This window comes from Melozone crissalis, unplaced genomic scaffold (assembly GCF_028551555.1).
Source record: "Melozone crissalis strain CALT ecotype California unplaced genomic scaffold, PUWL_Pcris_2 ptg000184l_1, whole genome shotgun sequence".
Taxonomy (NCBI): domain Eukaryota; kingdom Metazoa; phylum Chordata; class Aves; order Passeriformes; family Passerellidae; genus Melozone; species Melozone crissalis.
In genome coordinates this window covers 245,672-273,177 of record NW_026535949.1, presented here as the reverse complement: position 1 = coordinate 273,177, position 27,506 = coordinate 245,672, and the positions used below count along the sequence as shown (strand labels likewise).

Below are 27,506 nucleotides of genomic sequence, written 5' to 3'. Positions count from 1 at the left end.
CTACCACAGTGAGTCAGACTACAAGTTAATTGTGGACGGTCACGATTCAAACATTGCACCCAGAAAACCTCTGGATCTGAGATGTTGGGAGACCCATTTTCAGATGTCAGAAATGCAATAGCAATAGGTGTTTTTGGTGGAATTACCACAGGAACATCAAATGCAAGAGCTAAAATCATCAGCTCCTCATTATGATTTACTGAAACAATAGTAGGAAAGATTGACAGTCCCAGTAATTTGTTATTTGCTTTGCCCAAAATTAAAAAATCTTGTCCTTGTTGACAAGAATTGATCAGCCCAGTGGGAATATTCACCCAGCAAAAATTATTTAAAAGATGAATTAGTTTTGAGGAACACAATTCCACCCTTGTGTTTGGAATTGCTGAGCTGGGATCATTCGAGGTTGTGCTGGTTGAGAGACAAATGGCTGACGTGTCATCATCACTTGGTCTGAGATCTGATTGCCAGTGGGTGCCACCATTTGTGTCTGAGCGCGGTGGAACGCGCTGTTTCTGAAGTTTAAAGACAGGGGGTTGCCATTGATATCAAATAGTGAGTGACAGAATTTAGCAAGATGCCTTCCTTTTCGGCATCGAGGGCAAATAGAAATTTGATTTGATGTCCCACGACAATCCTTTTTAAGGTGTCCTAATTTACCACAACCAAAGCAGACAGGCTTTTTATTAGAATCTACTTTTACAGCATTAACAGAATTTTCCCAATGTTTTTCTAAAAGCTTTTCAATTTTATCCATTCGTTGTGTCAAATTGTGTTCCAGTGTTTTTTCCAAAGCATTGACCTGTGAATTTACAGCATTTTGTGAACCCACAAGTCTACTGCAAGCTGTTAGCATCTGTGTAATTGTTGGAGGCTGATCAGGCAAAGCTAAAATAATTTTTCTACATTCATTATTAGCATTTACAGAAGCAAGATTTTGAATGATATAAGAGCGGGCTTGTTCATCTGGACATTGCCTTTCAACTGCTTGAGTTAATCTATCCAAAAAGGAACCATAAGATTCAGTTTCACCTTGTCTGATCAGTGGATAAGAATTCAAGTGTGAGCCAGCAGGCTCAAGTGAAAGCAAGGCCTTTCTAGCAGCATCCTTAATGTCTGTTAACACAGGCCGAGGCAGTTCAGCTGCTTGATTTTCAGGCCTATTGTAAGGTGAATCACCAGCTAATTGAGCAACATCTAGATTAGCATAATCAGTATTTGCATATCCTTCAACCAACTTGTTAAGTAGTTTTTTCCATTGTATTTCCCATAGTAGGTACTGTGAATTGGTTAAGATCAGAGAAGCCACATTCCTGCAATCAGCAGGAACTAAATCATAAGAGTTAAAAGTATTTTTCAACACACTGTTAAAATAGGAAGAAGAGAATCCACTCTCTTTCAAAGCCTGTCGCAACTCCTTTATATCATGATGATCAAGTCTTTCATATTTTGGATTTCTATCATTTCTTCCATATTTTACTGGTAAAGCAAGATATTGTTCCCTTAAATCCGAATCTTTTTCTAGTTTCCGATTAATGTATGACCAATCAGGTAAATTCAATGGAAAATCAAAATTGTCGCTTCGATCAATGACAGATTGACCTTTACTTCTAACCAATACATTTTCTGATTCTGAAAAATCACTAAATCCAAACCTTTCAGGCACTCTGGTCACTTCCAAATTCCTGACAGGGACACTGTACTCTTGTCCAGGAATTCTGCCAACTCCGGGAACTCGGCCAGTTCTGGGAACTCGGCCAGTTCTGGGAACTCGGCCATAAAAGGCAGGGGTGGACTCCCGCAAACAACACGCCTCCTCCGAAGCCCGGCCCAAAGGGGCCGGGAGGGTGGACTCCCACAAACAACACGCCTCCTCTGAAGCCCGACCCAAAGGGGCCAGGACAGAGGCGTGTTCCTTTCTTCTGGGAACAGTGCCATTTAACCTTGAGTTCGATACTTTACTACAAGTTTCACATTGTCTCCCTGCCAAGAAAAACTCAGCTTGGGAGTCCCCAAATCCAGGTTTTAAACTTACATTGTTTTGTTTTAAAGTACAAGAATTAGGATCATGGCATCTTAAAAACTCAACCCGTGTTTTTTCAGGTTTTTGAGAGTTATCCATCCTTTCAAAGGACTCCACCCTTTGAATTAAAACCAGTTTCTCTTTCTCTGTATCTTTAGATTGACAACCACCAGAACAACCATATTTTTGCTTAACTGAAAAAGAGTTCCCTGGAACCGCAATTTCCCGAGTGGAAGCAGTCACTTCAGCCTCCACCCCAGGCCCAACAGAATCCCATTCAGGTTTCAGTGTCCCTGTGCAAACAATTTTAGGAAGTACAATCACTTTTTCATTCTCATCTTTTACACACTTTGTCCCATTCCCCTTACAAGAGTCACATATTTTTACATTAACAGAACAACGCGAAGAAAAGTCCGAAAGAGTCTCATTTTTTCCCAGCGAAAGAGAAGAAAGATTTTGTTCAACAGAGTTCAAAGCATTAGTGTCAACATTTGAAACAACACTTGTTACATTCTCCGATACACACGCAATCTCCGGTTTACTGGAATTTAAAGAGGCAGAGCCAGAAGCTTTGTTTTCTGAGTCCAAGTTGATCTTATTATTATCAGTTTGTTTAAAACACTCCAACAGAGCTCTACAAATTGGCAAAAGTTCTCTTAAGCTTTCATCTTTTTTGAGAGAAACTAGATTATAGATTCTCCAGTTTATCTGATCCCAAAAATGAAAAGTAAAAGCAGACTGCAAATTCAAATCTTGCGTATTCGCCTTAACCCAGATAAGTAAGTTTTTAAGCTCAGTTTTTGAAATTTCAGAGTGACCTTTTTCTTGTAACATTGTCTCTAATTGATGAAAAATATCCCATTCAACTTTTGATAAATTCGTTCCCATTTTTGTGTTCTTTTAATAATTTTTCTTTTTCTCTATATTTGCTCCCAACGTCACCCAAGCGCTCTCCCGAAATAGTTACTTACAATTTTCTTGGCTTCGGCGGGAGAGATGATACAGTGTCCTCCTTGTTAACACTTGGGTCTCCGTGGCTGGTACATCCACGATTTTTCTTTTTTCTTCTATTCTACGTCCTCGGACGGGGCACCATTTGTCGGGGGATGGGTAGATATAAGTCCAATTGTGTCAGGAACCCACGTCTTAAAAAAGGAACCCACTAGGCCGCGGCAAAATATCCAAATATGGATAACATTGTAAACAGACCAGTGAAGAGATTTTTTGATTTTATTTCCAGCACATCAGTCTCATAATACAAGAAGGAGACATGACAGCTCACTGATCCACCCCAAAAAAAATCTCCCCCAAGAGGGCTCATACAGCAATACATAAAATCATCTCAATCTAGAATTCAGCCAATCACACACAGAAAACACATATTGACAAGCATTCTATCCAATCCCACAAAGTATACGTAATCGTAGCTAAAACAAAGACTGGTTCATAAGAGACAATGAACAGAGCTCTATTCATGCTAACCTTCTAAAGATATACATTAAATAACCTTGTTGCCATCCTAAAACCAATTCTACAGAGATCTATTGTTATTTGTCACGTCTACTGCTTGGGAAACTTTTCTGCTTGTATGGGAAACTTTTCTGCTTACATTTGCAATGCTAACAAAACTTCAGTCTGAGGCCTATACCTTTTTTAACCATTTCCTAAAAACCCTCTAACCTTATGGATTCCAACAGATGTACGTGTTTCATTGGCAGGTTTCAGCATCAGAGGTGGTCAGGGAAATGAAAGCTTTTTGAAGATTTAACAGGGTTTTTATACTGTGTAGGGCAAGCAAGACCCCCTCAATAATACAGCTTTCAAAGCAACTAGATCTGCTGGGTTTTGTTTGATGTTAATATTAATGCCAGCTCCTATTCAACCTAGAAGTCAACAGAAGAATTGAATAATTTCCCTTTTATTCTCTATGATATTTTATCCATGAAACTTTTTTGAGCATTGACTATAATGGAATTAATTTGCTGTGGACTGTCATGGTAATTTAGATCAGAGCACTCCCTCCCTGCTTTCCCTTTGGAATGCTGTAACACTGCAGTTGGCACCATCAGCTGGAGCACTGAGCAGTCACAACTACTGAAAAAATCTGAACAGCCACAGCAACAAACACAAATACATCCAATTCTTAGGAAAAGATGTGACTAACACTTTGGCGCATGTTCAACAGTGAACAAAGCATTTGAGCTCCACAATAAACTGAAACCTTTATTTTTGATTAGTCTTATTTTGGCTTTCTGAAAAATAAGAGTAGTTTGTTTTTTCACAGCGTACTAAAAATACTTCTACCTTAGCATACACCCAGGCCTGTCAGAAATAAAGCTGCTACCTTAAGTTACAATTTCTGTATTTAAAAATTGTCTACAGATACATTCCTCTTAGCACAAGAATTGCCAAAGAGATCGCTCATTCTGAACAGCAGGTTTTCAAGTACTGATATACCTCCAGCTTCCTAAAATACAAGGAAAAAAAATCATAATTTTGAACCATTAAGGTTGCAGAGGACCTCCAAGATCATCGAGTCCAACCTTTGACAGAACAACCCCCATATCAACTAAACCGCAGCACCGAGTGCCGAGTCCTGCCTTTTCTTGAGCACTTCCAGGGATGATGACTCCACCACAAGTCCCAATGCACAAAAACCCTTTACATGAAGAAATCCTCCCAACCTGAACACCCTGCAGCACAGCTTGAGGTAATTTCCTGTGTTTACTCAAAATTGGTCTTAACACAAGAAGTAGAGCGTGTTTCAATTTTCATCAAAGCAGGGGAAAAAAGGGGAATATTTTATGAATGCAGTGTTCAATCCTACCAGATTTTAATCTTCCATTCATTCAGCAGGATAAACTGTTTTGTTATTCAGTGAGCTTATAGCATTTTAATGCAACCTTAATGGTATTTTCCCAGCTGCTGGAAAGAATACTTACTTTCGTCTTTCAGCCTCAAATTTACTCAGCAGTTTCCGGAGACCACCATTCTTAAATCCTTGGAAATGTGCTTCTGGGGCTCCCACAGTGATAACATCATACAGAGCATCTGGAATGGGAACAGAGGAACACAGACATCTGAATGCTTCTATCCCTAAATCATGGAAACACTATGACATCTATTCCACAAAAAGTAAGGACAAGTCTATATAATTTCCAGGGAATAATTGATAATCCATGTCCCAAGAAGGCCCAAGAGCTAATCAATCTTTCTATACAGCCACTGCACACTTTAAAAAGTTCATTTGATTTATGGCTATATGTAAATTATGTGCCACTGAGTAGAAGAATATTCCAGCTCTGCAGTTTACAAAGCTGACAAGTAAATTGGCCCATTGCGTATTCCACTCTATTGCCCCTTTCATTATTTAACTTGTAGTCATGTTCAAGCATTTTAGAGTCAAAAGAGACCATTTTGATGGAATATTCTGACTGAATAATAGAGACTACTGAATCACAGCTAATAATTCCTGCATCAAGCTTGTCTCTTGGTTGAGTGAAGGCATCTCTTTGTTTAGGCATCTAATCTTGATTAAAAGATTTCAAATGACAACAAACTCACTGCATTCCCAGAGAAGTCAATTAGACTAGTAAAAATCCCTATTCCTTTTCTAGCTTGAATTTGTTCGGATGTAATGCTACTGTACTTTCAGATATAATGGTGTTTAATGCTGAATTGGTGAGCCCTGCTCTAGGATATACACTTCTTATATATGTTTATAAACACAAAGTCAGTTGAGAAGCTACCAGAATAGGAAATAAATCATACTAATGAAATGCTTGCTGAGAAAACAATCTGTTGTCTCTTTCTGTATATACCTGGTGCCTTATGACATAGGGGATGAATTCTTTTTGTGGATATATGCTTACAGAACTGGAGGTGAAACATCATTTTTCAAAGAGCTTGTGATTGATTCTCAGGGTGGAGATGAAGATTTAATTACATCCCACACCACATAACTATTTTTTTCTAAGTTTAAAAATTTACATTTACAGTAAGTACCTGTTTTGTACCTGAACTTACTGGAGGTACAAAAGTGCAGTTCCGAATGCCTCATCTTTAAAATGCATTTCTAAAGGAAACGTTACAGGATGTTTTTTGAGAACTGTTTTATTCCTCAAAGAAGTTTCCCATGTAAATTAAAATCTAGACCTCTCCTAAAATAGAACTTGCATTGTGATGATAAATATGCCCAGAAGCATGAGCACTGTACAAATGATTCACAGTTAATGAACTATGCCTTACTTCCTGAGCTGAATCTCAGAACACATTTGCTCAAATTGATTTGAGCTCTAATGAGTTGGTGACTCTTCAATATCCACTTAAAAGGAGAAGTGACATAATTTCATTTGCCTAAGGTGAGCCTCAAGGTTCTTAAATAGCCCATTCTTTTAGGTCTTTATACAGATTATCACTAATACATATTCTTCAGCTATTAGGACTCCACTGATACTTGACAATAAGGAGGAGGAGGAGGCAGTCAGTGTCTTAAACTGGCCAGATGCAAAACAAAAACCACTTCAGTTCACCAAATCTATTTAAAACAAGCACATATTGCAAACAGAAACAAAAGCAAAGCTATGTCAATATACAGATTTAAGTTCTCTAGTATGATGAACAGAGCACAATGTGGGGTTTATCAAATGGATAAGGATACCATTGACCCATAGGAAAACAGTATTTTTCCTCAAAGCTACTCCTACTGAAAGCTTAAGCACACTTTCTCTTCCATTTCAGTACTCAATGACAACCCAAACAAAAGTTCAGGAAAAGCAAACCTATTATTATACATGTCAAACACAAAAAAACCCACATACCAATGTGTATATACAATAGATGGGATAAAAACCTATCTTGCATTCCCAAAATTAAGATATCTGATAGTGTAAGGGCTAATGACACCTCCATGGATCATTAGCTTGTTTAAATGCCACCTCCATGAATTTTTATTCTTCCCCTTCCAGTATCATTCTCCTGGTTATATTCCAGGTGTCCTTTGATATATGCCAAGCAAAGCATGAGCTGAGAAAGACCAACTTCATATCGAAGTGCTGCCTATTCCAGATCAATTAGCAATTGCTGCAAACTGCTTAGCCTGCATATATCTAATACAAGACACAGGGAAGAACATCAGTTAACTAACAGAGGCAGAGTTTTATAATTTGAAGATCCAAATTTGGAAGACAACTAGAACAATTCTAACATTTATCTCTTCCTGTACTCTTTTTGATTATCAATTAATGATGTGTGCAAAGCAAAATGGTTTTGGAGAAGAAGGGAGAAAATTCATTAAAAAGCAAAACAAAACTCCAGTACTGTAAAAGTTGTGGGTGCTTAAGTAAGTCACAGATTTCACTCAAATTCTCTTTTTATTTAGCAAATAGAACAGTGTCCTGTTCACAAAGAGGTTTTGTTGAAAAGACAACGTTAAGCTTCTGGCCCCCATTACAAACCTAAAAATCCTTTTCAGTTAATTAATTAACTTGAAAACATTAAATTAAAATCTGTGTTATCACATTATGTCACTATAAATCCCCATCTTGTTGAAATATTTGGAGGCACAGTTTTTTAGTAAAACAAATAACAAAATATTGAACCAACAAGTATCTAACAGATAATTGGAAGTCCCTGTGTCCCAATTTAGAAGTGGATGTATACTCACACAGTACAAAACAGGAAATTTACCACTGTTTTTATTTCCTGTTTTACAATCTTAGATGCAGAGTGTATTAATAAGGCAAAAACCGTATCAGAATGTAATTTCTGTGTTTGTAGTTACAGCAAATTTATCAGATCTCAATTGATCAACAAATTATTCACTGTGCCATTTGGTCATATATATGTATCAATATGATCTTTGATCTGTAAAGGAAGCTGCTAAAATCATATGCAAGTGGCAACAACAGAATTCTGTGTTAAAAAGAACCACAGACCATGTTAGAGAAAGTTATCCCCCTTTCCAGGAGATGTTGGAAGCTTGCAGTATTTTCACTAAACACTGAGCCAAAATAGCACATATTCTCCATTTACTTATTTGCTTGAAGTGTCATAGGAACAACATGAGCACATTCTTGGAATCTGTTTTTAGAAAAGAACTTGGAAGAAATTTAGTTAACCAGCCCCTAGTTTTCCAAGATGTGCAGTAATTGTCCACAACTTGTGGCATCAGAAGACGAGGCAGGGAAATTCCTTGCAGAGCTTTGACTTTGGATGTGATTTCTAGATTTCAGTGAAACTGTGTTTCAAAGCACACTTAGTCATACTTGGGGAATTTCTTTACCTTTCAATCGAGGACTATGCACATGCATTCTTTGCAGATGAAGATTTATTGGGATGAATTCTAGTGTTTTTTCTCCTTTGCTACAGCTTGATTTAAAGGAAGAACCTGAAAAACAAAAGTTTAAAGAATCATTGTCTTAACCACCCAGATGTTTTTGTATTCCTTTTAAAGGGAGACAATACTTGTATGTGAGGAGTTGTCTTTAATTTACCTTCAATGGATAATTATATATTAGGAGATGAAATGTTCACTGAGTCTCAGCATGTATCCATACTGGAAGCAGCAAAGCAGCATTTAATTCACAGAGCAATCTAACTGTTTTATTCTGGGAGACAGATACTCTTCCCTGCTGTCTGAAATCAGTCTGTAGTCTGCTGGAGACAACGCAGCAGTTAATGTGCATTGTGTATATTCTGTGCTAAAACTGCGAGGTTACAGAGCTATGATGGCACTGCATTTTTCCAAGTAAGATTATTTTCTTTGAAGAAAAGTATTGTATTGAATAGGCTATGCGTTCTTCCTAGAAAGGTCAAATAAAGAAACACAAACTATCTTAAGAAAAGCTATATATTTGTTCAGAGGAGGCATGATGCCTTGGAAAAACAAAACAAAACAAATTAATATGGCTGTATATTTCCAAAACATTAGAATTTGAGTCGTTTTTTGGTAGCGTAAAGAAAAATAATTAAAGTCCGACAGCATGAAAATATAATTTACCTGAACACATTTAATACAGAATCTGTATAAAATAAAAGGGTGTAGATTAGGAAAGAGAGGTGGCCTTGTCTTCTAACTCAGGCAGCCCAACGTTCACCTAGGCCACTTTTCCAACATTCTATCATTTCGCCAACTATTAATTACTAGAACTAAAATTCCTCTCACTCAGATGGAATTTTTAAATAAGTTTTGCCAAGGTTCAGCCTTTTTTTGAAGCAAACACATAAAAAGATAAAGAAAATATTTTAAATTGTTTTTTGCTTGCCCAATCAAGACTTGCTAGTGTTTATCTGTTGAAACTGCCACAGGACTGAGCACTGAGCCTCCCAATATAAACCACTCTGCCAGAGGGCACCAACGATGCTCCAGACCAGCCAAGCATGCTCAGGCTGCTCCCTAAGTTAGGAACTTTAAATTATAATTTAATACAGATGAAGAGCACAGCCAGGAGTCAAAATTTTAGATTAGACAGGAAATCCCATGATGCAGATTGAAACAAACAAATAATTTTCAAAGTTCCACTCCCTCCCAATATCACCAAATCTGTGCTTTAGAGTTACCTGAAATTACTGGGCTTTTTGTTTCCTAACACTTATATCTTCCTGGTATATTTCCTTACAATAAAATGCTTTACATTCTCTCAAATTCTCCCATAACTGAGGATAAAAGTGTTTGCCAAAACAACTCAAATCTGAAATAGTTTTAACTTTCTTAAACATCCATTTTCAATAAATATGCTGGTAAACCAAAATTGCTGTCTAACACTAATGTGGCTTCCTCATACTTCCACAGCAATCTCTCAACTTCAAAAAGAAATTAGGTGGTCTACTAACAGCCTTCTCCACTAAATTCCCAAATAGTTTGGTTGAGTTCAAGTGGGTATCACTCAAAAAGCCCAACGTGAGATTATTGTGCTGGGGAAGCATGAGCATATTTTGGAGAAATTTTATTTGCAGGTGCCATCTGCCCTTCTGAACAATTCAACACAAACTCAGGCGATGTTTTAGGATGAAGAAAGACACCTGCACTGGCTACACTGAACAGCAAAATGGTTTTTGGCATGCCTTGAAATATGTTGACCTGAAAAGTCTGAATTAAAATTGTACTCACATCCCTAATCTTAGCAATTTCTACTTCAGAAGTACTTGAATTTCAACGTGCTCCCAACGGAACTATTTGTTCAACTACAGTATTAAATCAAATCTATGTCTGGCTCGCTTTTCTGATCTTGTATACAATCTTGTATTAGACTGCTTTGTTTTCTGATTAATGTCCCTTTCTCTTTTACATGTGCTGATTTGCTCCTCCCGGATGACCTCAGTTTCCCAGGACCACATTATTTCTCTCAAGACCCAATTAAGATGGGTCCTTTAACATTATAAACCCTTTAGAAAGCCACTTTGCACAACACAGGTCTTGCAGGGTTTATGTTTAAGAGATTATATTGTCTGTTTTTTAAAATCTCAAAATGTCCCCTCAATATCTTCCTGAATGTTATAATTATTACATTGGATCTGTCATTATCTGTATTTATTGGCTTGTTTACGACACTTTATGGAGCGCTTTCAAGATTAATTAGGCAAAGATTGAAAATACATATAGATACTATTTAAAACAGAATCAGGAAGTGCCATACTGGGCTAGACAGTAGATGCCAAAATTGGAACTGGGATATTCTGATGATGACAAACAATCATAAATACAAGAAACGTCACTTCTGCCAACAAAATGGAAATAATTATACAACATTTAGTGCAACACAAGAGCTTTTTCCCCCACCAAATATTTAAGCAGCTGACCGACTGCTTTCAAAAAGGTGACTTTCAGTTAGAGACTGGTTTTTTTTAATACACTCAAATCGGATTTCTCCTTTTCTGTGACCAAGATCTCTGCATCCAGCTCTGGGCTCCCAGCGCAGGAGGGACACAGACCTGCTGGAGTGAGTCCAGAGGAGGCCACAGAGATGCTGATTGGAACAGTTCAGCTTGGGAAAGAGATTTCAGGCTGATGCAATTGCAACCTTACTGCCTCAGTACCTGGAGGGAGCTTACAATAAAAGCTGGAGCGGGACTTTCTACAAGATCATGTGATGACAGGACAAGGAGATTCAAACTTAAATGAGGAGATCTGGATTAGACATAAGGAAGAAATTCTTTAATGTGGAGGGAGGTGAGACACTGGAACAGGCTGCCCAGAGGAGCTGGGGATGCCCCATTGCTGGAAGTATTCAAGGCCAGGCTGGATGGGAGTTTGAGTAACCTGGTCCAGGTGGGCTAGAACTTGATAATCTTTAAGGTCCCTTCCAATCCAAACCATCCTTTGATTCTAAGATTTTTATGTATTTTATTCCCACTGAATATGCCAGTATTTTATAGCTAACAATCTAGTAAGCTCTGAAAGGTTCCAGATAAAATCACAGATTCCCACCTGTATGCTTCCCAAGCTCTGCCAGAGTGTCCTGGTACATGCTCAGCAACTGATCACAGTGAGCAATTACACTTTTGCGCATGTTGTCCCAGTGAGGAGCAAGCTCTCCCAGGTCTTTAAGCTCCTGATTCCTGTACCAAAAAGCAAAAAGGGAAGGCGCTAATTAACTCATTAATCTATCAAGGTTCATCCAAATTAATCTAAAACAAGTTTGCTACAAAACATCAGAAAGATTTCTAATTGAAATAAAATCCGTTTTCGGACTGCTTGTGAGATCTGCTTTTCATCTCTCTTTTACAAGTAAACAATAAATTATGTCAGTAGATAATGCAGTAACTTTTGTGCTCAAAACTCATCTGGTATAAATGCAGTAACCTTCAAAATGAAATACCACTTCTTTCATGAAGGAAAGAAGGCTTCCAGGCTCCAGAGAGTTGTGCTCAGAGCAAGTAACTTTATCTCAAGAGATATTAAACAACATTGGAAAGAATATAAAGTTTCTTTTTCCTGCAAAACTTTCAGTATGGTTGTTTTGATGCACTACTCTTTGTATACTTTCATAAACATTTCATAAACACATATTTCTAGCAGTGTTTCTACAAATTCAGTTTAATCAACACATCAGCTCTCACCACATTTCTTCAGGATTCAAAACAAAATATACACAAAAAATCCCAACACCTGCTCCCTAAAATGTCATGTCCAGTGTTCATCAGGTCAAAAAAGTACTGCTGTGGTAACCAAACAGGTCACTGGAAATCCAAAAGGAAATCCTTTAGTAAATTATCAGTTTTCCTGTACACTCCTGAGAGCTGACCTGAGTGAAATAGAGATCATCTGAATTTCCTGCACAAACAAGCTTAGTATTTTGGGCTTTCTGTTTGGTTTTTCCTCTTGCAGAGGAAGTTTCTCCTGTATCTCTCCCAAAGCCATTTTGTGGGACCTGCTTTTAAGGAAAATAAAAGATCTTCAGTCAGTCTTCAAACATCTGGAATTTAACAGGAGAAAATGTTTGCAACACAACCAGTTTTCATTATTTTCCTTGGAGCATCAAGAAGAGTGTTCCACTGTAATTCTTGGAAGTCTCCAAAAAGTCTTCCAGTAGACAGTTCTTGCATACAGAAAAGTTATGTAAGAAAAAGCAAAAATAGGGTAGAAGAGGTGGAAAGAGGGAGGAAAGGACCAGTGAGCTTGCAGCGCAGGAACACAGAGCTCACTTATGTGAGCAGCAGATCTGACCATTAGTCAAAAAAGCCTTAAAATGACTTCTTAAATGGAACAGCAACACACTGGTGGTGCTTTCCCCATCATTATTAGCTTTGCATTAGTGTGAGCAGTGCAGTCAGAACAAGCTCCATAGGCAGACCTCTGCTCCTGGTGTAGGTGACAATCAAAACCAGAGAGACTGCACTGGAAGCGAAATTAAAGCATTGCATTTGTACATGTTCTTGAAAATATCAACATGGAAACAAAGACACAACACATGGACTTGCTGACAGTCTATGTTAACGATATTATTACTTTCTGCCATTTAATTGCTCCTGAAGCTGAACCAATTAAACTTTCCTCCAGCAATACAAACTGGTAATGCTGTAGCATAAGAACAATCTGTCACGAAGGGATTTGAGAGGATAAACCAAACATTCTCAGGGACCATTTTCTTTGCCAGTTTTTAGCAGTATAACATGAGGTTCCCTTTCAATTAAAATCTTAGGGCTTCCTTCTCAGCAAAGTGTGTAAAATTTGTCAGGGTATGCAATTTTGTTTATGTGCAGCGATAATGTTTTGGCCCTTAATATTTATGGTGTCTGATTTAATAGTTTTAGCAACAATGTTTGGACCTGGCTGGCTTCCAAAACTTTACTACTCCTTCTGTATAGGAATAGAGTATTCTATCCAAGAACTACATCCCTGCCTCCATCTAAGCTCATGCCTGGAGCTGCTGGTCTCAAACTGAAGTTTGAGAGTTAACTCCACTGACATCAATAGCAATGGGAATATTAATTTTAATAGGTCTTCAAGAAATATCAAATCCTGTCCCCATTACTGGTGACAAGGTTGGTATTTGTTTCTCCTCAGAAACATGTACAAATCAATGAAGTAAAAATTCAGTCTTCAATATGTGGCAAAAAAAGACACATCAACAATGCTTAAAGTGAGAGTACAGCGCTATAGCAATCTAGAGCATACACAGCGTGGAAATTTTAAAGACTACGATTTCTGAATTTATTTGCATTTTAAACTCCAGCAAAATCAAAACCATTAGAAAACAGGATTATATGGCAGACACTTCCATAGAAAACAGTCTCATAGCCTCACTTTATATCTATTTCTTTTTCTAATGAAATTATAGAAGACAGAGCATTTAAATTGGATTTATGTCTCGTGGTCTTTTTACAGTTTATCACTGCTGTTGTTGACTCCATAAAATTCTGAGTTATGAATGAAAAAAGAGTTGTCTTTTCTATATCTAAACTCCATCAACAATACTCCACAGTACCAAGCTTTATTATTATTACATGAAAGGCCTTTTCTAAAAGTACACAGAGTGGAAAAACCATAATATTTTCCATTTTTGAAAAAGTTTACAGTTCACACTAATACAATTGTTGAAATTTTTAATAATATTTTAATACTTTAATGTTAACTTATTTCATTGAATAACTTTAAAAATCCACTTCAACCAGTAACTGTGTCAAACAACAATTGTGCTATTAAAAAGCACATAAGCTGAAAATGCTGTATGAAGGCCAAGTAGCAATTTTTTATACATACAGCTTCAAAAATCTAATGATGTGTTTCCTAGTAAAGCAAACATGACAAATTCAAAACCTAGAAGACTAAGTGATTTTGGCCTCCGCTAAGCAAAATGAGCTTCTGAAATCTACTTTTGCAAAACATCAGTGCGCGAGGGCGTACACGGCCCTAAGTCCGGCTAGCTGAAGGGGTAAAGCGGACGACGCCCCTGCGCATCTGAGGCCAGCCCCCCTTGGCGTCCTGGCCTCGGGCTGGGCTGGATTGCGGACTTGGGTTCGCGCTGGACGAGACGAGAGAGGAGGCGACCACTTGCTGGGGGTAAAACGTCGGTTTATTGAAGAGCCCACAGGCAGCACAGGGCAAACCAACAGGTGGAAAAACCCACAGCAAAAATGGCCCCGAACACGGGGGGAAGACAGAGTTTTACAGGGAAGGGGTGGAGACGGGAGGGGAAGCCCAGCTAACCAATAGGGGAACATGTGGGGAGGTACATAAGAAAACTGACACAAGAACTTATCCAATAAGGAGGGGCCCTGGGACGCCAGCCAACTATGACCCCCAGAGAGAAGAATGTTCTCGAAAGCAGGGAGGAGTGGGGGGTGATTGACTGGGCCCAGGGAGGAGGAAAACTTTACTTATATGGTGGGATAAGGGAGGAGCAGTTATGTAACTTGAGAGATTGACAAATAAGGGGGACAGGGGTAACCGTGGTAACATAACTGCCAAAGACTCTGTGGCGGGAAAACTGGAGGGGGAAGAACCATCTTACAAAGAACAGGGAGAGAATAATACCTAAAATGGGGGAACAAAACAAGAAACTTAAAAACACACTACAACATCTCCCCGTTTCTTAACAAATAAAATAAAAAGAACGGGAAGTCCACAGAAACTTAAAATTCAGGATCTCGCGGCTGGTCCGGCCAGGCCTCGCTTTCTTCGAGCTGGAATCCGCCCGCCCCTGGGTGGTCGAAGGACGGTGCGGTCGCCCCTTCCTCATCTGTAGCTTCTTCGGCCTCCGAGGAGAGGTCTTCCAGCTCAATGGGCTTGTCCGACGGGACTGCGGCATGGTTGACAGATGCTGAGGTATCTCTGACCATTAGTCTCTGGACCAAACCGCGGATCAAAATAATGAAAACTAAAAGTACTAATTAACTCAGAACAACCTTGCAAACAGATTCTATTATGGAACCGGCCCACCCGCTGAGGCCCCAACCCTTGAAAATGTCCCCCAGCCAGTCAGAGGTTTCTTGCTTGACCTGATGGACAAGGTCTTGCAGCCTCTTGATGGAATGTCTGGCGTCCTCGGCTCGAGAGGATAGGTTCAGGCAGCAGAGGCCCTCAAACTCCTCACAGTGATGATGATGGAGCAGCAATAGAAAATCTATTGCTGCTCTGTTTTGGAGTGTCGCCTTCCTTGTTATTTCCTCGTCTGTGAGGAGGTCGTAGAGCGCGGCCGAAGTAAAATTTGCTTGTTTAGCCACCCAACACTCTAGACAGCCCAATTCACCTAGAGCCTTCGCCACCGATACCCAAGGCAACAAAATGGTAAAGGCGACGGATTTTGAGTGTGACCAATGAGTAATTTCATCATCACAATCCTCAATGAGATCCTTGAGATCTCTTTTAGGTCTAGCCAATTTAGATGTGATGTTTGTCTTCTTCCAATTGATAATTTGAGTGACGTTGGGGGTAAACAGTGTCAGCCGGCCAAAAGTGCACGGCCCTTCCGACCAGGCCAGAGGGGATGCCTGCCCACGCCGGTCGCCACAATTAAAAACACGCCTCGGGGAAGGGAGTAAGGGGTCCGTCTGGTAGTGGTGGGGCCGAGGATCTTTAGGACAGCCTTACACCACTGCTTAGCTTGGTATTCTAACTTGGACTGTAGCACTACCTCACTACCCCTCTCGACGGGGGGTGATTGTATAATCAAACTGAAAGCAAATTGATGCATTGGTCGAACCGAGGAAATGTAACTCTGTGGGCTCGGAGGGTGCAGGATCTAGCCTGCTCACTCCGTCTCTCCAGGCGTTGGAGGAATCAAAACTGGGGAGGATAGTGAGGCTCTGGGCTAGGATAGCATTAAAGGCACTTTAGAAGGCAGGGAGAAACTCGCCTGGAGAGAAAGGGATCCCCACAAGGCGACATCGGGTCCTCTGCTGCGCCGGTGTCTAGGCATATACTGTCCTGTCCTAACGATTGAGCCAAGGCACGCCAGACGTTGACTTTCCGCTGGGGGATGACCCACGGCTCCGAAGGTGGCAAAAGGAGTTCGCAGGTCGTCATGATCGCCATTAGCAGGCTAGGGTTGGGAGTCAGCGATGTTGAAACGGGGGCCATGGGGGAGATGTAACTGAAATGAGATAAGATAGTAAAAGTATGACGAATTCACAAAAATGGTTCTTCTCCAAACAACCAGTTTAAGTAAAACATACAGGGGGTAAGAGCTGGAGCAGGGGGTGAATGGGAGGAAACATGACATAGGAGGTCAAGGGGTGGAGGAGAAGCTGGAGGAGAGGGCTCTTCTGTAACTGGGGGAAGATCCGGAAAGAAAGACAAAGATTGATGGTGTGGTTTCCTCCGCCAACGCCAACAAGCTTGCCGGACTTGTGGTACTGCCTCCTTCTTAGTCCTCTGTTTCGGGACGAAGGGCCTGACCCACTTAGATGGAATCCACCTGGGGCCTGAGGGAGTGGACACGCAGGCATATCCCCTCCCCCAGGTCACCAGGTCAAAGGGGCCCTCCGTCCGCCAGGTCTCCGGATCTTTTACAAGAACCGGTGGCCTGGCTTTAGGCTGCAGCTGCTGGTGACTGCCAAAGTGCCGGACCACTGGAGGATTTTGGCTGTCAAAAGAGCAATTTAGAAAGTTAAGCGTGTACAATGCCCTTGACAGCCGGACGTGGGGGGTCTCCACCTTCATCGCCGGTTGTTGCCGGGATAAGATCTTCTTAAAGCTCTGGTGGGCCCTCTCCACCATGGCTTGGCCTGTTGGGGAATAGGGGATGCCAGTCGTATGGACTACTCCCCATTGCTGCAGGAAGCTCCGCAGCTCCTTGGAGGTATACGCAGGGCCATTATCTGTTTTTAGGGCCCTAAGGATGCCCAAGACAGCGAATGCCTGAAGCAGATGCTTCTGCACATCCGCTGCCTTTTCACCTGTGTGGGCAGAAGCATAGATAGCCCCAGAGAAGGTATCAACTGAGACATGGACGTAACACAATCGACCAAAAGATGGGACATGCGTCACGTCCATCTGCCACACTTCGCAGCTCGCCAAACCTCGGGGATTGGCCCCTGAGGCCACAGTAGGCATCTGATCTTGTTGGCATTGGGGACATGTGGCCACTATCGCCTTGGCCTGATCCTGTGTCAGATTGAACTGCCGGACCAGGCCAGGCGCATTCTGATGGAAAAGTTGGTGACTGATCTTAGCCTGGCCGCACACGTCTGGGAGAGGGGCCTGCGTAACAGCAGCCGCGGCCAGAGAGTCGGCACAACGGTTGCCTTCCGCAATAAACCCGGGCAGATCAGTATGTGATCTCACATGCATAACATAAAAAGGGTGCTCGCGGTGGGAGACTAGCTCGACGAGCCTGTTAAGCAACTCAAATAATCTTTTGCTGGTGACCTCTTGAAGAACCGCAGACTCAGCTTGAGACACTACACCTGCGACATATGCAGAATCTGTAACCAAATTAGAAGGCCCAGGGAACCTCTGGAATGCCCTGACGACTGCGTCCAACTCAGCAACTTGTGGAGAGCCCTCCACAACAACAACATCAGTCTCCCACTGCTGAGTCTGAGGATCTTTCCAAGTCATTACTGACTTGTGGGATGCTCCAGACGCGTCTGTGAAAACTGTCAAGGCATCCAGCAGCTTCCTGCTCTGAACCTTTTTCAGCGATAATTTAAACTCCGAATTGAATAATTTGTGGGCCGGCCGATCTACTGCGATGCGCCCGGTGTAGCTGTCGAGTGCAAACTGAAGATATTCATTAGTTTGCAGCAGTTCTTCAAAGGTCTTTAATTTGAGTTGTCCTGGTTCTAATTTAATTGGGATATGTATGCATGCGAAATCACACCCCGCCAGCTCCCTGATCCTCGATCTTGCTTTGAGGATCAGTTCGGCTACCAACTCCTGTGGCCGTGTCATTCTTTTGGACCGATGGTGGCTGAGAAACACCCACTCTATAATTAAGAGGGGGTCACCCAGCCCCTCGTCCTTTACACTGGTGTCCCACTGGTGTATCACGCCATGGAGATGTGGCAATTTTCTCAGTATAATAAATTTGAAGGGCAGGCCCGGATGGTAACGGTGGGCCTGCCTGGCCAAAATAACTTTCTGTATCTTCTCCAAAGCCACCCCTGCCTCTGGGGTGAGAGCCCTAGGGGAACTCAGCCCCTCTCCCCCTTTCAACAAATTGAAAAGGGGGGCTAGGTCTTCAGTTGAAATGCCTAGCCAGGGTCTCACCCAATTTAAAGACCCACACAGCTGATGGACATCCGCTAGGGTCTGGACTTTTGTCCTAATAGCCAATTTCTGCGGAACAATGGTCCGCTTTGTGATTTCGAGGCCCAGGTATTTCCAAGGTGGCATCCGCTGAATTTTGTCCTGCTGGAGCTCGAACCCTGCAGCAACCAACGCATTGGTTGTCAGGTCAAGCGCATGGGCAAGCAGACTGTGGTCGGGTGCACACACGAGGATGTCGTCCATGTAATGGTGAATGATGACGGCATCCCCGAGGGCTGTACGTATGGGTGACAGCAGCAAAGCGACATACCATTGGCAGATCACAGGGCTGTTCTTTAGGCCTTGCGGAAGCATTCGCCAATGATAGCGCTTGGCTGGGGACTCACGATTGATGGATGGAACCGTGAACGCAAAGCGCGGGGCATCGTCTGGGTGCAGGGGAATCTGGAAAAAACCATCTTTTATATCTATAACTGCCAAATTCCAGTTTTGAGGGAGCATTGCTGGGGAAGGCATCCCTGGCTGAAGAGGACCCATGTCCATTATTTGTTCGTTAATTTGGCGGAGGTCGGTCAGGAGCCGCCACTTGTCCTTATTAGGCTTCTTAATGACAAACACTGGGGAGTTCCAAGGTGACATTGTCTCCACCAGGTGGCCTTTCAGTAACTGTTCCTAAATGAGCTCATTGAGCGCTTTTAATTTTTGCTTGTTGAGTGGCCACTGCAAGACCTGTACTGGTTTATCTGACAGCCAATTCAGCTTCCAGGTCTGGCGCTCCTCAGTGGCCACTGCCCGAAAAACCTGGGGAGCCTTTGGGAGGTCAATTCTGGCTCCCCACTGGGCTAGTAGGTCCCTTCCCCAGAGAGGCTCGGTATAATCTAAAACGAACGGGCGTATAGAGGCCAATTGCCCATCGGGCCCCTTAATTTGCACAATGCTCTTAGATTGATTGGCCAATTGAAGGCCCCCAACACCTGAGATTGTGCCCGCAGCGCTTTGCAAGTCCCAATGTGACGGCCACTCCTGAGAGGGAATGATCGTCACATCCGCACCTGTGTCCAAAAGACCCCTCACGATCTTTCTGTCCCCTCCCAACGAGAGCTGACAAGTCAGGCGGGGCTTCTCCCTCCCCACCAGCTGTGCCCAGGCTACTGTCGGAGGCGATGTCCTCTCCACGGAGTTCTTCCAATTATCTTTATCTGGAACCGGAATAGCCTGGGCAATGATCTGTCCCTTAGGGAGGAAGAGTGGGGGTCGGACACAGTACAGCCCTACCGCGAAACGGTCCCGGTCGGTAGTTACTAGACCAGGGACGATGTGAATGTCTCGCGGTGTGTGCTTTGTGTCCCCGACGACTGTCCACCTGCAACGTCCAAGTTTCCTCCAGCGACCCGGGTGTTGCAGGTCGACAGACACCAGCTGGATGTCACTACTAGGGAGATAGAAGTCCCTAGTTAGCTGCAGCCTGTAGGGACAGAGGACATGGTGTCAAGCGCAGGTGTAGGCTGAATACCACAGGTATGTGTCAAGTCTGGTACTAAGTAAGACAAATCCGGCAGTGTGTATGGCAGCTCTCTGTCGTCTCCTCCCTCCCCGCTTGTTGTTAAGTGGCCTGCCGCATTTTTGTCTTCGCGCAGGGAGGGGCTGCGCTCCAGGCCTAGTTTTTTGTGCCCTTACTCTCCTGCTTTTCCCGCTTCCTTCTATACTCCAAATAATCTAATCGCATCTGGCATTGAGGCATCCAATGCCCTGTCTTGCCACAGAGGTGGCAGGGGTGGGTGGCTGTTGATCTTCTGCCGGACCCGGGTGTTGGGGGCCCGGCAACGGGGGCAGCTTCTATATCAAAGAAGTCCGGTTCGGGGTCCTCCGCAAAAGCCACTGAGGCTCTTTTAGGCCGCGATGGTAAGGATACCTGGCCTACCACGGTCTCTATCATGGCCTCCACCGTGGGCCGGGGACTTCGAGGGAGCCTCCTGATGGCCTTCCGACACTCTAGGTTGGCGTTGCTATACGCCATCCTCCAGAGCATCTTCTCCCTGTCGTCGTCCCCGGTCGCCTGCGCCTCCACGTATCTGTAGAGGCGCTCGATAAAAACCATGTAAGGCTCTTGCGGCCCCTGCCGGACTTCATCGTCCTCCCATTGGGAGGTCATCACCTCTAGCTTATAAAAGGCCCGCTCTGCTGCCTTAGCGGTCTCTACAAGCTGAGACGAGAACAAGGCCTTTGCTTGAGCTATCCCCTCTGCCCACTGTCCCTCGCCTAAAAGATATTCTTGGGAAATTGCCAAACCGTCCGCGTCATGAGACACTGAAGGATTCCCCCAAAGAATCGGGAGAACCTCCACTATCTCCCTCCTCCATTCCCCCACCCAGACCCTAAACTCCATGGGTCTTGTTAAACTAGAGAAAAGGGCCCTCAGGTCCGCCGGCACCAGATCTCCCTGTGCAAGGGCATTCCGGAGCATACCCCGGAAGTATTCAGACCCGCGGGAGTAGTCCTTCTGCGCCTTGCTCAGTTTCTTAATCCGGGCCTGTGCTAAAGGCACCCACTGGGCCTGAGAGCTCCCCTCCCCGCTGAGGTGGTACGTAACCGGAGCGGCTTCCAATAAAGGCGCCTGCCCCGGCTTCCAGTCATCCATCCCCCCCCACCCCGAACACAAGGCGTGAGAACCGGAAGGGGGAGCGTGGGAACCGGAGTTGGAGGAGGTTGAGGCGGAGTCTGGCAATGGGGCAGGGCGAGGGAGTGGGCGCGGCACACCGCCCCTCTCCGCCCCCTGGGTGGAGTTCGGAGGCGGAGCAGAGTATGAAGGTGGAGCAGGGGAGGAGTAAACAGGGGGCTGAACTGGGGGAGGAACCTGGGGAGGAGCCGACGGAGGATCGGAGGGCGGAGAAATGGAAGGAGCAGAGGAAAGAGATGGGAGAGGGACAACCGAAAAAGAGGTTCGGTCCAGGGGAAGGAAAGGGTTAGCATTAGGGAGGAAAGGGTTAGGAGGAGAAGAAAGAGCCCTGGCGGGAGCGGCCGCGTGGCCGCCGCCATCTCGGGCACCAAGGGACCCCTTTTGAGGGTCGTCGCAAAACCGAACAACTTTGGGGTTTGGAACCGGGGACTTGGGGACCGGGGTAGAGGGTAAGGGAAGAGAAGGAGCCTGGCCAGGGCTCCTCGAAGGGGGAGGCCGAGCCGGTCGAGGGGGAGCAGGGGCAGGATGGACCCCCTGCCTCTGGTCGGCCCTCAAAATCCCCCTCGAGGGCTCATGCCTACGGGACGAGGGAAAGGTTTGGGGGAGAAGGGCAACTGAACGAGGAGAACGAGGGGACAAACCAGAAACCGCGGGACATTTCTTAGGCTCCACAGGCACGCCGAGTGTCGCATGAACTCTGCGCGCGCAATACGCCACGGTGGCTAGTTTTGTCTCCCCGGAATTTATGGCCTCTTCTAATTTTGCCACAACGGCTGCCCAAAACCGCGGCTCTTTTACGCGTTCCGGGGAGACCTCGGGAAACCTAGAAAATACCCACTTAACTAAACATTTTAACTCCTGCTTGCGGGCTTTCTGACCACCCCCAAGCAACAAACCCTTCACAACATAATAAACCTCCTTCTGGGATTTTCCCAAGCCGGCACCCATTGCGCCTTTCTAGAGCAGAAACTGCTACCGCTAGAAAGGGGGAAAACCCTCTGATGACGCAACCGCACGCCCGGGAAACAACGAGAACTTAAACAATGAGCCGCCTGCCACCGGCCCCTGCCCCCCCGCACTGCCCCAAAGTCTGGGTAAACAGCCGGAGGGAAAAAGAGATTGGGTGATGGGTGCGGCCCCACGTCTGGGGAAATCCGGCACCCAAAGGGAAGAGAAAACAAAAACGGCGCGGGGGCGAGGAAAAACCTCAAGGAGAGAAGGCGGGGGGGTAGGTCCCCAACGCAGGGCATATACCCCTAGGGAAAGTTAAAAAGGCAGAGGGGAAGCCGGAGAGTCCCCAGGACGGGGCCCGAACTCACCAATCCTGCTGCGGCGACAAAGAAAAAACCAGGCGAAGGTCACTTGTCTCGGGGAGTCGTCCTCTGAGGGTGCGAGGAGTCCCGACTCCCTTCCGCCGGGGAGCGCTGCTTCTAAAACGAAGCCTGCTACTACCCGGGGTAGTCTGGCGTCCAGAGGGTAAGTAAATCCCAACTCCGCAGGGTCCAGTCCGTGGTCAAAAGTCCACTTCGTCGGCCCCCACGTTGGACGGCAAACTGCGCGAGGGCGTACACAGCCCTAAGTCCGGCTAGCTGAAGGGGTAAAGCGGCCGACGCCCCTGCGCATCTGAGGCCAGCCCCCCTTGGCGTCCTGGCCTCGGGCTGGGCTGGATTGCGGACTTGGGTTCGCGCTGGACGAGACGAGAGAGGAGGCGACCACTTGCTGGGGGTAAAACATCGGTTTATTGAAGAGCCCACAGGCAGCACAGGGCAAACCAACAGGTGGAAAAACCCACAGCAAAATGGCCCCGAACACGGGGGGAGACAGAGTTTTACAGGGAAGGGGTGGAGACGGGAGGGGAAGCCCAGCTAACCAATAGGGGAACATGTGGGGAGGTACATAAGAAAACTGACACAAGAACTTATCCAATAAACATAGAACAAAGGAGGGGCCCTGGGACGCCAGCCAACTATGACCCCCAGAGAGAAGAATGTTCTCGAAAGCAGGGAGGAGTGGGGGGTGATTGACTGGGCCCAGGGAGGAGGAAAACTTTACTTATATGGTGGGATAAGGGAGGAGCAGTTATGTAACTTGGGAGATTGACAAATAAGGGGGGCAGGGGTAACCGTGGTAACATAACTGCCAAAGACTCTGTGGCGGGAAAACTGGAGGGGGAAGAACCATCTTACAAAGAACAGGGGGAGAATAATACCTAAAATGGGGGAACAAAACAAGAAACTTAAAAACACACTACAACACATCAGAAGCAAAGAGCTTAGCAGGATTCAAAACAAGAGGGGACATTTCTGCAGATTATATTTGCAAAACTTCTGTAATATTGTAACAGCTTAAAAATTCTGAATATTTATCAAACAGCAGCTTTGGAGTAAATATAAACTATAGCTTTGGGATATGACTCAATCATTCATACATAATGGAAGTTTAGAAGCTTCTAAGGAAAGGAGCACAGGAATTATTCTTCCTAACAAAGTTCACTTTAAAATGTATGGATAACCACTTCAATTTTTTTTTTTTTTAAAGAACAGAATCAGATAAAATTACTCTCATTTTTCTTTGCTACAAGATATGCTTCTGTGATATATAGGCAATAAACTCCAGACAAACAATATAACATTCCCTCCAGAAATAAAATACTCATAGCTTTTTCACTCTGTTGTTTCCAAACCAGGCAAATAATTATTACGGAGGAGTCAATAAGAAAAAAAAAAGAAAAAAAAGAAAAAAAAAAAGGCATGTTTTTCTTTCTCTACTAATAATCTCATTTTAGACTCTCTTGAAAACAGTTGCAATTTTTGTCTCCTTACAGAATTTCCCAAAATTATTTCAAGTTTTGGTGAGCCTGACCCGACAGGCAACTAAAAACTTCAATGTGAGTTGTGCTTACCTTTGCATGCCCTGAACAGTTGTTTAGAAACAGAAAAAGAGAAAACAAAGCAGAAAAAAGAGACAAAAGAAACCCCACCAGAACCCCATGAGCAAACTACCCACCCCAAAAATGGCAACAAATACATTTAAAATTATTTTAAAGCCTCTTTTCCTATGCATGTGAGGAGAATAGACTGGGATTTGCAAAGCCATGATACGATTTTATATGGTTCCTAAGAGATGAAAACTTTAAGTTCCTTTTAAATTTCTATCCACTACACTTTTTATTATACAAAAGTGTAGACAATTATAAGCTAAATTTAACTTGTTTCTCCCTTCCTACTTTAAGATCATTTTGCTTCCATTCCTGCTTTAAATTCTTTCCCTTAAAGTTAAAATAAAGTCAAATACTGTTAGAAGTTACAAATTTCAAAGCATCATGTCAATAAATGAAAGGGTTTGGTTAACAATGAACACTGAAGTTTTATCAAGAGACAATCAATCTCAAGATGGCGAGAAAAGGGAATTTAAACTACAATTTTTAATGAATACTGAATAGCATTAACACTTACTGGCACATTTTTATAGGTAATTGCTTCAGGCCTGACTATATTGAAGCCACAATTAAAAAAATGAAACAGGCTGAGTATGATAAGTGGCTTCTGAGACAGAAATATTTATCCTTTTATACTAACAGAGGGGAAAAGACACAGAGAAGAATACTTGAGCCCACACCGAATATAGCAGCATCCTCCTCACACGTTCTACTAGACTACAAGTGTAAGGACTCCACAAGAACACACATCTCCACAATTGCTTTTCTTGAAAAAGAAAGGCCAGACAAAGCAGAAGCTCCAACCCACACTCTTATATGATGGTAGATGACACAGATGCTCCTGTTCCCACCATCTGCTGGTATTCTACATAGTGTTGCTCATTTTGGTTAGTCTTATCTCCTCCTCCAGACTGCATCAATCACTTGGTCTCTTTCTTTCACACCCACACTTTCAACTAGGCTTGAACAGCTCAACCACACCGGCAGTCAGGAAAATCAGAGGCACTTATCTCAATCTTTGTGCCACTGTTACTTCTGTTTCTTTTTCAAATCTTTATTTTGGTGAAGAGAAAACCCCACCATGGTGAATTCTTACTAGGAGTTTGTCCAGGGAGGTGAATTCTATAATATGATACAACAACAAGGGCTATTACTTGTATTATGCCTTTGGAGAGAATAATGCAGAAGTAGTAAAAGTGGTTCAAGTAATCCTCTAACATTTAAAAGGCACTTACCCATGAGGCAAATGAAAATATGGGAAGTGCATGAACTGTGAGACTCAGTATAATCTATTTTTATTGCTTACTGCAAAAACCTTGCCCATAAGTATTCTCAAACAAGATGAGGCCATAAATGCCTAAACACAGTACTAAATGAATAAAATAAACTATTATAACAATTCATAGGAATTTTATAACCCATCATCACCATGCATAAGGATGTATCAGTCCAGTGACTTTATTAAAATCAAGATTCCAGCCTCCCACATGCTGTTCTATTGGCATATAAACATCACAGGGAAGCAACAGATGGGGTAAATAAAAAAAGGAAAAGAAGCTTGATACTGCAGAACAAACAGCCACAACAGGTTGTTTTGGGATGTGACACAACAGGAAGGAATTGCCTCAAAGCGCACAGGATGGCTTTGGAATGCAGCACTGGGTCCCAGCATCACTCTTACACATGAGACCAGCTGCCCATCTATGTGTTAAGTAACTTGCATGAGGAAGGAGGCAATATCTTCTACATCATCCATTATCGCTGGAAGAAGAAGGAGGCACTGTCTTCAGGGTAGCCCTGGGTTACTTAAAAAGATGTTTCCCCAAATTTTATCAGCACAGCTTACAAGGGTTCAAGGACAGGCTCCATTTTAATCACTGCAATGGCAAATTGGACATTCAAAGGCTTTTGGGACACCTGTGTTCTCTATTCTCCTTTTTCTCCAGGCCATACACATTGTTATGATTCTCAGATATCTCTCTGGGTTATGAGGCCAAACGTTAGGGTTTCAAACAAACATTACTTTGGAATCCTTTTCTTATGCCAACTAATTTAGATTAGCTAAAGGAATGTCCATTTTATCCTCATTGCTCCTTTATTCACTATAAACTTGTCATTTTTCATGGCATAATGTTTGTCTATGTTATTAACTCTACCCAGACACATAGCCAAACACAGCACAATGTTGCTCAGCCCCCTGTCATTTTCTGATCCTTTATAAAATGCTAATGTTCCAGAATATTTAAATTGTTAATCAAACGGTGGTGCTAACAGGTTTAAAGCCATGACTGCACTTTAGCACAGTTCATTGCTCAGAACTTATGAGGTCACTGGAGTCCTATTGAGCAATCAATTCTGTTCAGTTACAGCTGTAAATTCTTAGCAGCTATAAAAGTGCCCATTTCATACTACAAATAAATATATTTTAGCTCCTCGTCTGCATGATTCAAAGTCAGAAAAATATAATTTATATTGCTGCCTCTTCCTTACCTTCTCATGTCCTCCTTTATGTGCAGATTTATTAGTTCTTTAGGAACGTGGAAGGAGAGGGTGGTCTCAGCCATCTGCTCCCGGATCCGCATCCACTTGTTGTCAGAAGTAGGGAATCTATACAACTTACAAACAGGGTTTCTCAACACTGCAAAGAGCAAAAATAATATCATTGCTTTCATGTGCTTATATGAGTCCAAACATTTATGACAATAACCTGCATAATTATTATATTATTTCCCCCTAGCTTACAAAATTAATTTTAGTATCATTAAAATTCCACTAAAAACATTTAATATCTATTTCATTTTTATACCAGCATGTGGAGGGCAAAGTATTACTAGTACATCAATAAATCGCATTTTACCAGCAGAGTAGCTAACTTTTGAATTTAGGTCTTCAAAGTAGTGAGAATGTCAATCAGACTCTCTTTTCTTGCATTTCAGCTGGAGTTAGGAAAACCAGAGAGCACAAATGAACAATGAACTCAGTACAGCCACCACCACAGCTTGCCAGCACCACTCACAATTCCAATAAATTGCACAGGACTCAGGGTTCAGCTGCATCTTCCCCTGGACATGCACACACAAATCATTAATGCAAATTGGAGGTGTGCTTCTGCATTAAAGGAAACTTGAACATATTAGAGTTACCTGGAACTTTGATGGGGTCAAGACACTGCCACTACATAGAAATAAATATAACAGCCCTGTCGATATGTTACACA

At 43.1% G+C, this 27,506-nt stretch overlaps 1 protein-coding gene across 1 annotated transcript in view; it reads right to left on the bottom strand.

Moving 5' to 3' along the window:
• Window positions 1–26,844, bottom strand: part of LOC128948955 (type II inositol 3,4-bisphosphate 4-phosphatase-like) — an 88,154-nt gene extending 61,310 nt beyond the window's left edge. The window contains exons 1-4 of the mRNA XM_054293712.1: window positions 26,780–26,844; window positions 11,448–11,578; window positions 8,304–8,408; window positions 4,963–5,071 (exon numbers count right to left, since the gene is read on the bottom strand). Of these exons, the coding sequence (XP_054149687.1) occupies window positions 4,963–5,071; window positions 8,304–8,408; window positions 11,448–11,578; window positions 26,780–26,787 (353 nt within the window). The 5' untranslated portion in view covers window positions 26,788–26,844. The remainder of the gene's footprint in view (window positions 1–4,962; window positions 5,072–8,303; window positions 8,409–11,447; window positions 11,579–26,779) is intronic.
• Window positions 26,845–27,506: the final 662 nt, after the last annotated feature.